General features: G+C 45.7%; 1 protein-coding gene across 1 annotated transcript in view; it reads right to left on the minus strand.

Annotated features, from left to right (window-relative positions):
• ASH1L (ASH1 like histone lysine methyltransferase) overlaps positions 1-12058 on the minus strand; it is a 110022-nt gene that overhangs the window by 40681 nt on the left and 57283 nt on the right. The window contains 1 exon segment of the mRNA XM_074529492.1: positions 2874-3013. Within this exon segment, the coding sequence (XP_074385593.1) occupies positions 2874-3013 (140 nt within the window).

The following is a 12058-nucleotide window of genomic DNA, read 5'->3' on the forward strand; positions in this document are numbered from 1 at the left end:
CCCTGCAGAGAGAGGAGGAGCAGCTCCAATCTCTGCTCTGTGTGACAGCGACAGCGCCCCAGGAGGCTGAGGATGGATTATCAGGGAAAGGTTTATCCCCCAGAGGGAGCTGGCACTGCCCAGGGAGGTTGGGGATGGATTATCAGGGAAAGGCTCCTCCCCCAGAGGGAGCTGGCACTGCCCAGGGAGGCTGAGGATGGATTATCAGGGAAAGGTAGGGGGCTGGCACTGCCAGGGAATGGCCAGGGAGGTTGGGGATGGATTATCAGGGAAAGGCTCCTCCCACAGAGGGAGCTGGCACTGCCCAGGGAGGTTGGGGATGGATTATCAGGGAAAGGCTCCTCCCCCAGAGGGAGCTGGCACTGCCCAGGGAACGGCCAGGGAGGCTGAGGATGGATTATCAGGGAAAGGTTCCTCTCCCAGAGGGAGCTGGCACTGCCCAGGGAGGTTGGGATGGATTATCAGGGAAAGGCTCCTCCCCCAGAGGGAGCTGGCACTGCCCAGGGAGGTTGGGGATGGATTATCAGGGAAAGGCTCCTCCCTCAGAGGGAGCTGGCACTGCCCAGGGAGCGGGCACAGCCCCAGCAGGGTTTGGACACAGCTCAGGCAGCAGGGTGGGGCTGTTGGGGCCGGGCACTCCGTGATTTTGTGGGTCCTTTCCCACTGAGGAACACTCAAATTCCAAATATTTACATTGAAGAAAAGGAGAAGACTCTCTCAGCTCCTCCTCTGTGACAACAGATGAAACTGTGAGGTTTGAACTGTCTACAGCACTGCCTGACCATCCAAGTGGCAAAGTTTGAGCACATCTCTTTAAAAAGAGATAAAACTCAAGTGGCCTCACTTTGCTGACACTGAGATCTTTGTTTCTTCCTTAGTCTTGACCCTTCCACTGATTCTTTCACTCTCCCACAGACAGAGATCACAGCAGGAGCAGCTGATAAACTGCACTGGCAGCTTCCCAGTGGTCTCTGAAACATTTTCAAGTGGTCTGTGACATTGTGAGAAGGTGCCAAATTTTCTCTCTTTTCAATCTGTCAGATGACATTGGAACAGAAGCACAAATTCCTGACTTCAACTGCTTTGTTCACATGGCTTTAGAAAATGTGTGACTACAAAGGGAAGGGAAGGGAAGGGAAGGGAAGGGAAGGGAAGGGAAAGGAAAGGGGAAAGGAAAGGGGAAAGGAAAGGGGAAAGGAAAGGGGAAAGGAAAGGGAAAGGAAAGGGGAAAGGAAAGGGGAAAGGAAAGGGGAAAGGAAAGGGAAAGGAAAGGGGAAAGGAAAGGGGAAAGGAAAGGGGAAAGGAAAGGGGAAAGGAAAGGGGAAAGGAAAGGGGAAAGGAAAGGGGAAAGGAAAGGGGAAAGGAAAGGGGAAAGGAAAGGGGAAAGGAAAGGGGAAAGGAAAGGGGAAAGGAAAGGGGAAAGGAAAGGGGAAAGGAAAGGGGAAAGGAAAGGGGAAAGGAAAGGGGAAAGGAAAGGGGAAAGGAAAGGGGAAAGGAAAGGGGAAAGGAAAGGGGAAAGGAAAGGGGAAAGGAAAGGGGAAAGGAAAGGGGAAAGGAAAGGGGAAAGGAAAGGGGAAAGGAAAGGGGAAAGGAAAGGGGAAAGGAAAGGGGAAAGGAAAGGGGAAAGGAAAGGGGAAAGGAAAGGGGAAAGGAAAGGGGAAAGGAAAGGGGAAAGGAAAGGGGAAAGGAAAGGGGAAAGGAAAGGGGAAAGGAAAGGGGAAAGGAAAGGGGAAAGGAAAGGGGAAAGGAAAGGGAAAGGAAAGGGGAAAGGAAAGGGGAAAGGAAAGGGGAAAGGAAAGGGGAAAGGAAAGGGGAAAGGAAAGGGGAAAGGAAAGGGGAAAGGAAAGGGAAAGGAAAGGGGAAAGGAAAGGGGAAAGGAAAGGGGAAAGGAAAGGGGAAAGGAAAGGGGAAAGGAAAGGGGAAAGGAAAGGGGAAAGGAAAGGGGAAAGGAAAGGGGAAAGGAAAGGGGAAAGGAAAGGGGAAAGGAAAGGGGAAAGGAAAGGGGAAAGGAAAGGGGAAAGGAAAGGGGAAAGGAAAGGGGAAAGGAAAGGGGAAAGGAAAGGGGAAAGGAAAGGGGAAAGGAAAGGGGAAAGGAAAGGGGGGAAAGGAAAGGGAAAGGAAAGGGGAAAGGAAGGAAAGGAAAGGAAAGGAAAGGAAAGGAAAGGAAAGGAAAGGAAAGGAAAGGAAGGAAAGGAAAGGAAGGAAGGAAAGGAAAGGAAAGGAAAGGAAAGGAAAGGAAAGGAAAGGAAAGGAAAGGAAAGGAAAGGAAAGGAAAGGAAAGGAAAGAAGGAAAGGAAAGGAAAGGAAAGGAAAGGAAAGGAAGGAAAGGAAAGGAAGGAAAGGAAAGGAAAGAAAGGAAAGGAAGGGGGAGATGTTCACATTCTAGTGGACACCAGGCTGCAACCAAGCAGTGGGAAAAATAACGAAATGCTGGATTTTTCTACCCTAAACATCTCAGAGAAAACAGAGATGAACTTCAGTGAGCTGTGAAATGAAGTGGGTGCATAGCTGGAATTCTTTCACACAGAAGATGAGCACTTGTCACCACTGAGCCAATGACAACAGGAACCTGCTGAGCCCTTCTCTGCACACTGTGCTCAGCACCTGCACTGCCAGGACCAGTCACACTCCTGAATAAATCTCTTATCTTCTCAAAACTGATAACCAGAAACACTTCCAGACTGCTTGAGGCTACTTTCACATCCTCACTGGGTCAGCTTCTCACAATTACCATCACATAAATCTCCACAGGCTTCAATTAAATTGATTTGTTTTAATTCACCTACTCACGAGGGGCAGCTCTTTATGGCTTTAGGTGAAAAAAAGAGTTTTGCCTGGATGCTCAGAGAGCAGTTTTGCTCTGTTTCACTTACTCTGTGGTTTTGTAGACATCAGAGTAGAGCCCAGCCTTCTGGTATTTCTTCTTTGGGGGTCGAGGGGCTTTCTTCTCCCGCTGGGTCAGAGGAGGCAGAGGCTGCTCAGGGGTTTCAGCTTCAGCTGCTTTCCCAAGGGCCTCATGGGGACTGGAGGTTCAGCTGCTGTCTCAGAGAAACTGCAAGAAAAAGCAGAGATTAAAAAATCACCTTCCCATTAAGATCATCTCACAGTATTTCATTAATCCTCTCTCAAATCTGGTCAGCAGAAGAAGTTCATGTTTCTGGATTTCTGGGTGACTCACTGATCATGATCAACCGGGGGTTAAGTGCAATCATAAGAAAAGCATGATTCTTTTTGTGACATTATTATTACAAAAAGAATGTTGTTTGTACTGCTGATGTTTATCCTTGGAGCCTCAGCTGAGTAACTCAGAAGGCAGCTCTGCTCTCTGCTCTGCTCTGGTAACCCTTCCAGGAGAGCCACAGAGCAATTCCTGAACAGCACCCTCACAGCTCCCATTTCTGGAGAGCAGAGCTCCTGACAGAGCTTGTTTATGGATGGATTTGGGATGAGTGTGAGATGATAAGAGAGATTTTGGGGTGTGCCTTTAGCACAGGGGCACCCCTTAACTCCTGCTTGCTGCTGCAGCTTTAATCCTTATCTGGTGTACCTCACTTGATCTCATTTCACATCCTGTGCCCCTACACCCCATGGCACACACAGTTCCTCAGGGCTCCTTATTCCACACAGGATAAAGGAACAATCTGTGGCACCTCAGCAGCCACCAGCTCCCTAAATATATCCTTCACCAACACAAGTACAGAACCAACCCTTTCAGATCACCTGAAATTCTCATTTCTGGGGGTTTTCAGTACCTGAGGAAGGACCTGAACACACTCAGGGCTCACATGCTGCTTGTGGCAGCAGCTCTCACAGACCTTCCAGGCATTTTCTGAGAAAGCTCAGAGAAAGAATTACAACAATTCTGATCATCACTTGCTACACCTGCTGCCAGACACATGTGGAATGTGTTATGGAGATTTGTTTACCAAAGAGATTCCTTCACCAAAGAGAAGTTTCTGGATTAGACACTAGTAAGAGTGTTTGTTACTTAGCAAATTAGACCAAAGCTGTATCAGAAGAAATCAGAAGTTTCTTTAAAGTATACTATAATATAGTATAGAAGAATAAAATAATAGTTCAGCCTTCTGCATCACAGAGTCAATGCTAATTATTACCTGGCTGGGGGCCTGCTGCCACAAATAGTAACTCTGAATTGACCACAGTTGGTTCCCTCTACACTGAACTCCTTCATTATTGTATTTGCATTTCCCCCAGATGCTGGAAGGAAGGAATGATGAATCTGACTCCAAGTTTTCAGAAGGCTAATTTATTATTTTAGGATATTATATTATATCATATTAAAGAATACTAAACTAACTAAAGGATTCAGAAAGTATATTTATCTTTCTGTAAAGATAATAGTGAAAGATAATAATGGAAAAAGATAATAATGAAAAACTTGTGCTCTTCCAGAGTCCTGACACAGCTTGGCAATGATTGGTCATTGAGTCAAAACAATTCACATGAAACCAATGAAACAAACCACCTGTTGGATAAACAATCTCCAAACACAGTCCAGAGCAGCAAACACAGGAGAAGCAAATCAGATAATTATTGTTTTCCTTTATCTCTGAGGCTTCTCAGTTTCCTAGGAGAAAAATCCTGGGCGAAGGGATTTTTCCAGAAAACATGAACATTGAAAACCTCAATGGACTGAAACACTCTAAACCCAACTGAGGTACAAAACTGCAAGGGAATCACCTCTTATTGAAAACCTCAATGACTGAAACATTCTAAACCCAACTGAGGTACAAAACTGCAAGGGAATCACCTCTTATTGAAAACCTCAATGACTGAAACATTCTAAACCCAACTGAGGTACAAAACTGCAAGGGAATCACCTCTTATTGAAAACCTCAATGACTGAAACATTCTAAACCCAACTGAGGTACAAAACTGCAAGGGAATCACCTCTTATTGAAAACCTCAATGACTGAAACACTCTAAACCCAACTGAGGTACAAAACTGCAAGGGAATCACCTCTTATTGAAAACCTCAATGACTGAAACATTCCAAACCCAACTGAGGTACAAAACTGCAAGGGAATCACCTCTTATTGAAAACCTCAATGACTGAAACATTCCAAACCCAACTGAGGTACAAAACTGCAAGGGAATCACCTCTTATTGAAAACCTCAATGACTGAAACATTCCAAACCCAACTGAGGTACAAAACTGCAAGGGAATCACCTCTTATTGCTCTCCTGCTCCTCCTCGGGGCAGACTCTTGTGCCTCTTCCTGGCCTGCTCCTCGGGCAGCCACCGCTTCCTCTTCCAGCCCTTGCGGTGCTCGGGGTCGAGGCCTGACGCTCTGCACCACGGCCTCGATGACGTCGGTGATGGTGTCGGGCCCCAGGTGCAGGGGGCTGCTGCTGCTGCTGGGCTCCGTGTCCTGCAGCTCCTGGCTGACCATCCTGGCGGCCTGCAGGGCCTGCATGGACACCACGGCCTGCATCGGGTACTTGCGCGGCCGCCCCGGCCGCCGCTTCACGAAGTTGTTCCCCGTCCTCGACTGCCTCTGCAGCTTTTGGCTTTCAGGATTTTGTTGACGTGGTCCAGATTTTTTTTTGTGGCCAGGATTTTGTTGTAATTGCACATTTTCCTCGCTTGCCTCTGCATGGCTTCCACCACGCTCCTCTTGAGGTGCCGCGGCGAGTAGGAGCCGGGCAGGCGCTCCGGCAGCAGGGCGATGCCCTCGGGGGCCGGGCACGCCGGCGCTGCCCAGCCCGTGCCCGTCCTGCTTGCCCAGGGCTCGCTCCCGGGAGTGGCTGCGGGCAGGGCTGGCCGAGGGGGGGGCTGCCCAGGACCCCCTCCAGGCCCTTGTCCAGCGGGGGGGGCCCGTCCTGCTGCGCCATGCGCTGCAGCAGCGCGTTCCACCGCGTCCTCTGGCCGCCGGGGCCAGGCGGGCAGCCCGGGCTGGCACTGCCGCCCCTGAAACACACACAGGCCTGCAGCTGGTCAATCGGGGCTGGGGTTGGGTGCTTTCGTGTGCTTGTAAAGCTGCAATTCTCGGTGTGTAACTCTAGTAATATAGTAATTCTAATATAATAATATGATATATTATATATAATATATATATGATATATATAATATATAATATGGTATATGGTATATAATATGTATCATATATAATATATATCATATATGATCTTTGATATATAATATATGATATACAATATATATTGTATAACATATATATAAGATACATAATATACTATATATAATATATATAATATATTATATATAATATATATTAACTAAGTAATAATAATAGGCAATAATAATATAATCTATGATAATATATCCAATAATATCTAGAATAATATCTAGAATGATATATATAATAATATCTATAATATATATAATAATATAAAAATACAGTATATATATTATATATATTAAAATATATATCTATAATATATAATCTATAGAAAATATATATGATATAACAATATATAATAAGACACCACATAATATAATATAATATAATATAATATAATATAATATAATATAATATAATATAATATAATATAATATAATATAATATAATATAATATAATATAATATAATATAATATAATATATATCTAAAATATATAGAATACATATCTAATACAATAATACATATGATATATTATACATAATACATTATATATGATATATGACATATAATATATAATATAGAATATATGATATATAGTATATAGTATTTAGTAATATATAGTATATAGTATATAATGTATAATGTATAGTATATTATGTATAGTATATAATATATAATAATATATAGTATGTATTGCATAATATATAATATATAGTATGTAATGTATAATGTATAACACATACAGTATACAATAGATACTATATGTACTCTATACTATGTATTATATAAATAATAATGATAATAATGATAATGATAATGATAATGATAATAATAATCTCAGTGTATAACTCTAAACTCCATATACCATGCTAGCTCCAGCTTTCCCATGTTGGGCAGACACAACAATTCCCCTCCAGCCCTGCCAGTCAAGGACACCTCAGTGCCTCCAGCCTCCAGAACGCACACAAAAGTGAGTTGTGGGGAGTAAATCTGGGGTAAATGCCTTCATTTCCTGAAGCTGTAACTGGAACATTAACTCCAATATGGAAATGGCCCAAACTTATAAAAGTGTGAAAACTGTGACCCATCATCCATTTTTAGCAGATCCATTTGCCCAAAATGTACCTGAAAGCCCTTCAACAAATACACCGACTTTTTATTCTCCTAATTCTGTCTGGCCTCTGTTTTTAGGCAGCCCAAGAAGGATTGGAGTGGGGATGGGACCAAAACCACAGAGCTAAAACACAACAGCTGCATCACCTGAGAGCATTTGTGTCCTGGGCTGCCCAGAACGTTCCCTGAAGAGATTCTGGAATATGGACAGGGACCAGTGACACAAGTCAGTCACAGTTTTATATCATCCCTTCTAACATACAATTATTTTCTCTTATTCCACACAATCCCTCATTTCTAACAGCAAAAAGCAATGAGGGTTCACATGGTCCTCAAGTTTCTTCTATTCAATATTAAAACACCAAACCCTCTGTGCACATAAAAACTCAATCCTGATAAAAATGGAGTAACATCTATTTTTAAACTCATTTTTCTTTTTTTTTTTATCGGTTGGAAGTATTGAAACAAATATTTTCACTGCTCTTGCAGGTTTTTTAAGTGGGTATATTCAGTTTAGGAGTCTGAGAAATGTCTGAATTCTGGTAATGAGAGTGTTTCTGCAAATGAGCTTCTTACAAAATGGGTCAACCTGCTGGATTTTCTTCTGTCCACTCCCAGGTGCTCACATTCCATTTTTACAGATCACAGAATGGTCTGGGTTTGAAGGGACCTTAAAAACCATCTTGTTCCACCCAGGATTCTCACATGTGAGCTCCCATGGGAGCTCAGTGCATTTTCACAGAATCACAGAATGGTTTGGGTTGGAAGGAACCTTAAAAACCATCTTGTTCCACCCCCTGCCAAAACCTCAGGATCTCCATGAGCTGAAGTTCTCCAGCCATGATGCCCCAAGATAGCAGTGGGAAAACTCAGGATCACCATGAGCTGAAGTTCTCCAGCCATGATGTCCCAAAACTCAGGATCACCATGAGTGAAGTTCTCCAGCCATGATGTCCCAAAACTCAGGATCACCATGAGTGAAGTTCTCCAGCCATGATATCCCGAAAATATTAGTGGAAAACCTCAATATCTCCATGAGCTGAAGTTCTCCAGCCATGATGGCCCAAAACTCAGGATCACCATGAGTGATGATCTCCAGCCATGATGTCCCAAGATTTCAATGAAAACCTCAGGATCTCCATGAGCTGAAGTTCTCCAGCCATGATGTCCCAAAACTCAGGATCTCCATGGGTGAGGGAAAACTCAGGATCACCATGAGCTGAAGTTCTCCAGCCATGATGCCCCAAAACTCATATCTCCATGAGCTGAAGTTCTCCAGCCATGATGTCCCAAAATATCAGTGAAAAACCTCAGGATCACCATGAGCTGAAGTTCTCACAGCCATGATGTCCCAAAATATCAGAGGAAAAACTCAGGATCACCATGAGTGAAGTTCTCCAGCCATGATGGCCCAAAACTCAGGATCACTATGAGTGATGTTCTCCAGCCATGATGTCCCAAAAACTCAGGATCACCATGAGCTGAAGTTCTCCAGCCATGATGTCCCAATATATCAGTGAAACAACTCAGGATCACCATGAGTGATGTTCTCCAGCCATGATGCCCCAAGATATCAATGGAAAACCTCAGGATCACCATGAGCTGAAGTTCTCACAGCCATGATGACCCAAAACTCAGGATCACCATGAGCTGAAGTTCTCACAGCCATGATGTCCCAAAACTCAGGATCACCATGGGTGATGTTCTCCAGCCATGATGCCCCAAGATATCAGTGGGAAAACTCAGGATCACCATGAGCTCAAGTTTTCACAGCCATGATATCCCGAAAATATCTCCATGACCTGAAGTTCTCCAGCCATGATGTCCCAAAACTCAGGATCACCATGAGTGATGTTCTCCAGCCATGATGTCCCAAGATATCAATGGAAAACCTCAGGATCTCCATGAGCTGAAGTTCTCCAGCCATGATGACCCAAAAATATTAGTGGAAAACCTCAATATTTCCATGAGCTGAAGTTCTCCAGCCATGATGTCCCAAAACATCAGTGGGAAAACTCAGGGTCACCATGAGTGATGTTCTCCAGCCATGATGTCCCAATATATCAATGGAAAACCTCAATATCACCATGAGCTGAAGTTCTCACAGCCATGATATCCCGAAAATATTAGTGGAAAACCTCAATATCTCCATGAGCTGAAGTTCTCCAGCCATGATGCCCCAATATATCAATGGAAAACCTCAGGATCTCATGAGCTGAAGTTCTCCAGCCATGCTGGGTCTCAGCACAGCCCTGAGCACCCCGGGATCCCAAAGCCAGGGCCCTGGGCACACTTGCCTGGAGAAGAAGCGCTCTCTGACGTGGATCTCTTCCTGGAGGGGCTGCAGGTTGTGCTCTCCGACTGCCTCTGCGAGGGCTTCTCCTGGCTGGGCAAAGGGCCTGCAAGGCAGAGCAGGAAAGGCACAAAGAATCATCATTTCAGGGGAAAGGGTTCAATTCAGGTTACTCTGAACACCTGTGAGCTCCCAGAATGCAGGGGAAGGAGGGAAAGGAAAAACACCAAGCAGGGATTGCCACAGGAAAGTGCAGAGCTAAACAAGGCTGTAAGACATGGAATATTAACGACCATGAGGTTGTGAGTGAGAAAGGAAAGGAAAGAAAGGGGAAGAAAGGCAAAGAAAGGAAGGGGAAGAAAATGGGAAGAAGGGGGAAAGGGAAAAGGGGGAAAGGGAAAGGGGAAAGAAAGGGGGGGAAGGAAAGGGGGAAGAAAGGGGAATGAAAGGGGGGAAAGGAAAAGGGGAAAGGAAAAGGGGGAGGAAAGGGGAAAGGAGGGGGAAGGAAAGGGGGGAAAGGAAAGGGGGAAGGAAAAGGGGAGGAAAGGGGAGGAAAGGGAGGAGGAAAGGGGGAAAGGAAAAGGGGGGAAAGGAAAAGGGGGAAAGGAAAGGGGGAAGGAAAGGGGGAAAGGAAAGGGGGGAAAGGAAAAGGGGGAAGGAAAAGGGGGAGGAAAAGGAGGGAGGAAAGGAAAAGGGGGAAAGGAAAAGGGGGAAAGGGAGAAAGGGGAAAGGAAAAGGGGGAAAGGAAAAGGGGGAAAGGAAAGGGGGGAAAGGAAAAGGGGGGGAAAGAGAAAGGGGAAAGGAAAAGGGGGGGAAAGGAAAAAGGGGAGGAAAGGGGGAAAGGAAAGGGGGAAAGGAAAAGGGGGGAAAGGAAAGGGGAAGGAAAAGGGGGAAAGGAAAAGGGGGAAGGAGGGGGAAAGGAAAGGAAGGAAAGAGGGGAAAGGAAAAGGGGGAAAGGAAAGAGGAAAGGAAAGGAAAGGAAAGGAAAGAAAGGAAAGGAAAAGGAAAGGAAAGGAAAGGAAAGGAAAGGAAAGGAAAGGAAAGGAAAGGAAAGGGAAAGGAAAGGAAGGAAGAGGAAGAAGGAAAGGAAAGGAAGAAGGAAAGGAAAGGAAGGAAAGGAGAAATCCCCACATATTCCTACTCTCAATTGAATCCAAACTCCTTGATTTTCAGAAGAGTTTGGACAAGACCTCTGCAGATCACCAAACCAAGCACCCTGCTCTAAACAGGGTCAGCTTGCTCAGGGCCACCACATTCTGTGGTGTTTTCCACATCTCCAGGGACGCAGATTCCCTCATCTGCAATTCCCCCACCCTCACTTGTGAGCACTGTTTTCTTCTGCACAAACTGAATTCCTGAACCCAGGTGGGCTCCTCACACTGGGCACCAGCAGGAACATTTTCCCTCCTTTTTCTTCATTCCCTCCAAGTGGAACATGGACACACTGGAGGAGCTCCCTTTGTGCATCCTCTGCTCCAGGCTTGACAACCCCAGTTCTTCCAGATCCTCTGGATGAGCAATCCCAGCTCTCCCAAATCCCTGGATGAGCAATCCCAGTTCTCCCAAATCTCTGGATGAGCAATCCCAGCTCTCCCAAAATCCTGGATGAGCAATCCCAGCTCTCCCAAATCTCTGGATAACAGATCCAGCTCTCCAAACTCTGGGTGAGCAATCCCAGCTCTCCCAAACTCTGGATGAGCAATCCCAGTTCTCCCAAACTCTCTGGATAACAGATCCAGCTCTCCCAAAATCCCTGGATGAGCAATCCCAGTCCCTCTGGATTATTGATCCATCTCTCCCAATCCCTGGATGAGCAATCCCAGTTCTCCCAAAATCCCTGGATGAGCAATCCCAGCTCTCCCAAATCTCTGGATGAGCAATCCCAGCTCTCCCAAACTCTGGATGAGCAATCCCAGCTCTCCAAAATCCTGGATGAGCAATCCCAGCTCTCCCAAACTGTGGATGAGCAATCCCAGCTCTCCCAAACTCTCTGGATAACAGATCCAGCTCTCCCAAACTCTCTGGATGAGCATCCCAGCTCTCCCAAAATCTCTGGTGAGCAATCCAGCTCTCCCAAACTCTCTGGATGAGCAATCCCAGCTCTCCCAAAATCCCTGGATGAGCAATCCCAGTTCTCCCAAACTCTGGATGAGCAATCCCAGCTCTCCCAAATCTCTGGATGAGCAATCCCAGCTCTCCCAAATCTCTGGATGAGCAATCCCAGCTCTCCCAAACTCTGGGTGAGCAATCCCAGCTCTCCCGAAATCTCTGGATGAGCATCCCAGCTCTCCCAAACTGTGGATGAGCAATCCCAGCTCTCCCAAACTCTCTGGATGAGCAATCCCAGCTCTCCAAACTCTCTGGATAACAGATCCAGCTCTCCCAGCCCCTCTGGATGAGCAATCCCAGCTCTCACAAAATCTCTGATGAGCAATCCCAGCTCTCCAAAATCCCTGGATGAGCAATCCCAGCTCTCCCAAACTTTCTGGATGAGCAATCCCAGCTCTCCCAAATCTCTGGATGAGCAATCCCAGTTCTCCCAAACTCTG

This window comes from Zonotrichia albicollis, chromosome 30 (genome assembly GCF_047830755.1).
Source record: "Zonotrichia albicollis isolate bZonAlb1 chromosome 30, bZonAlb1.hap1, whole genome shotgun sequence".
Lineage (NCBI taxonomy): Eukaryota > Metazoa > Chordata > Aves > Passeriformes > Passerellidae > Zonotrichia > Zonotrichia albicollis.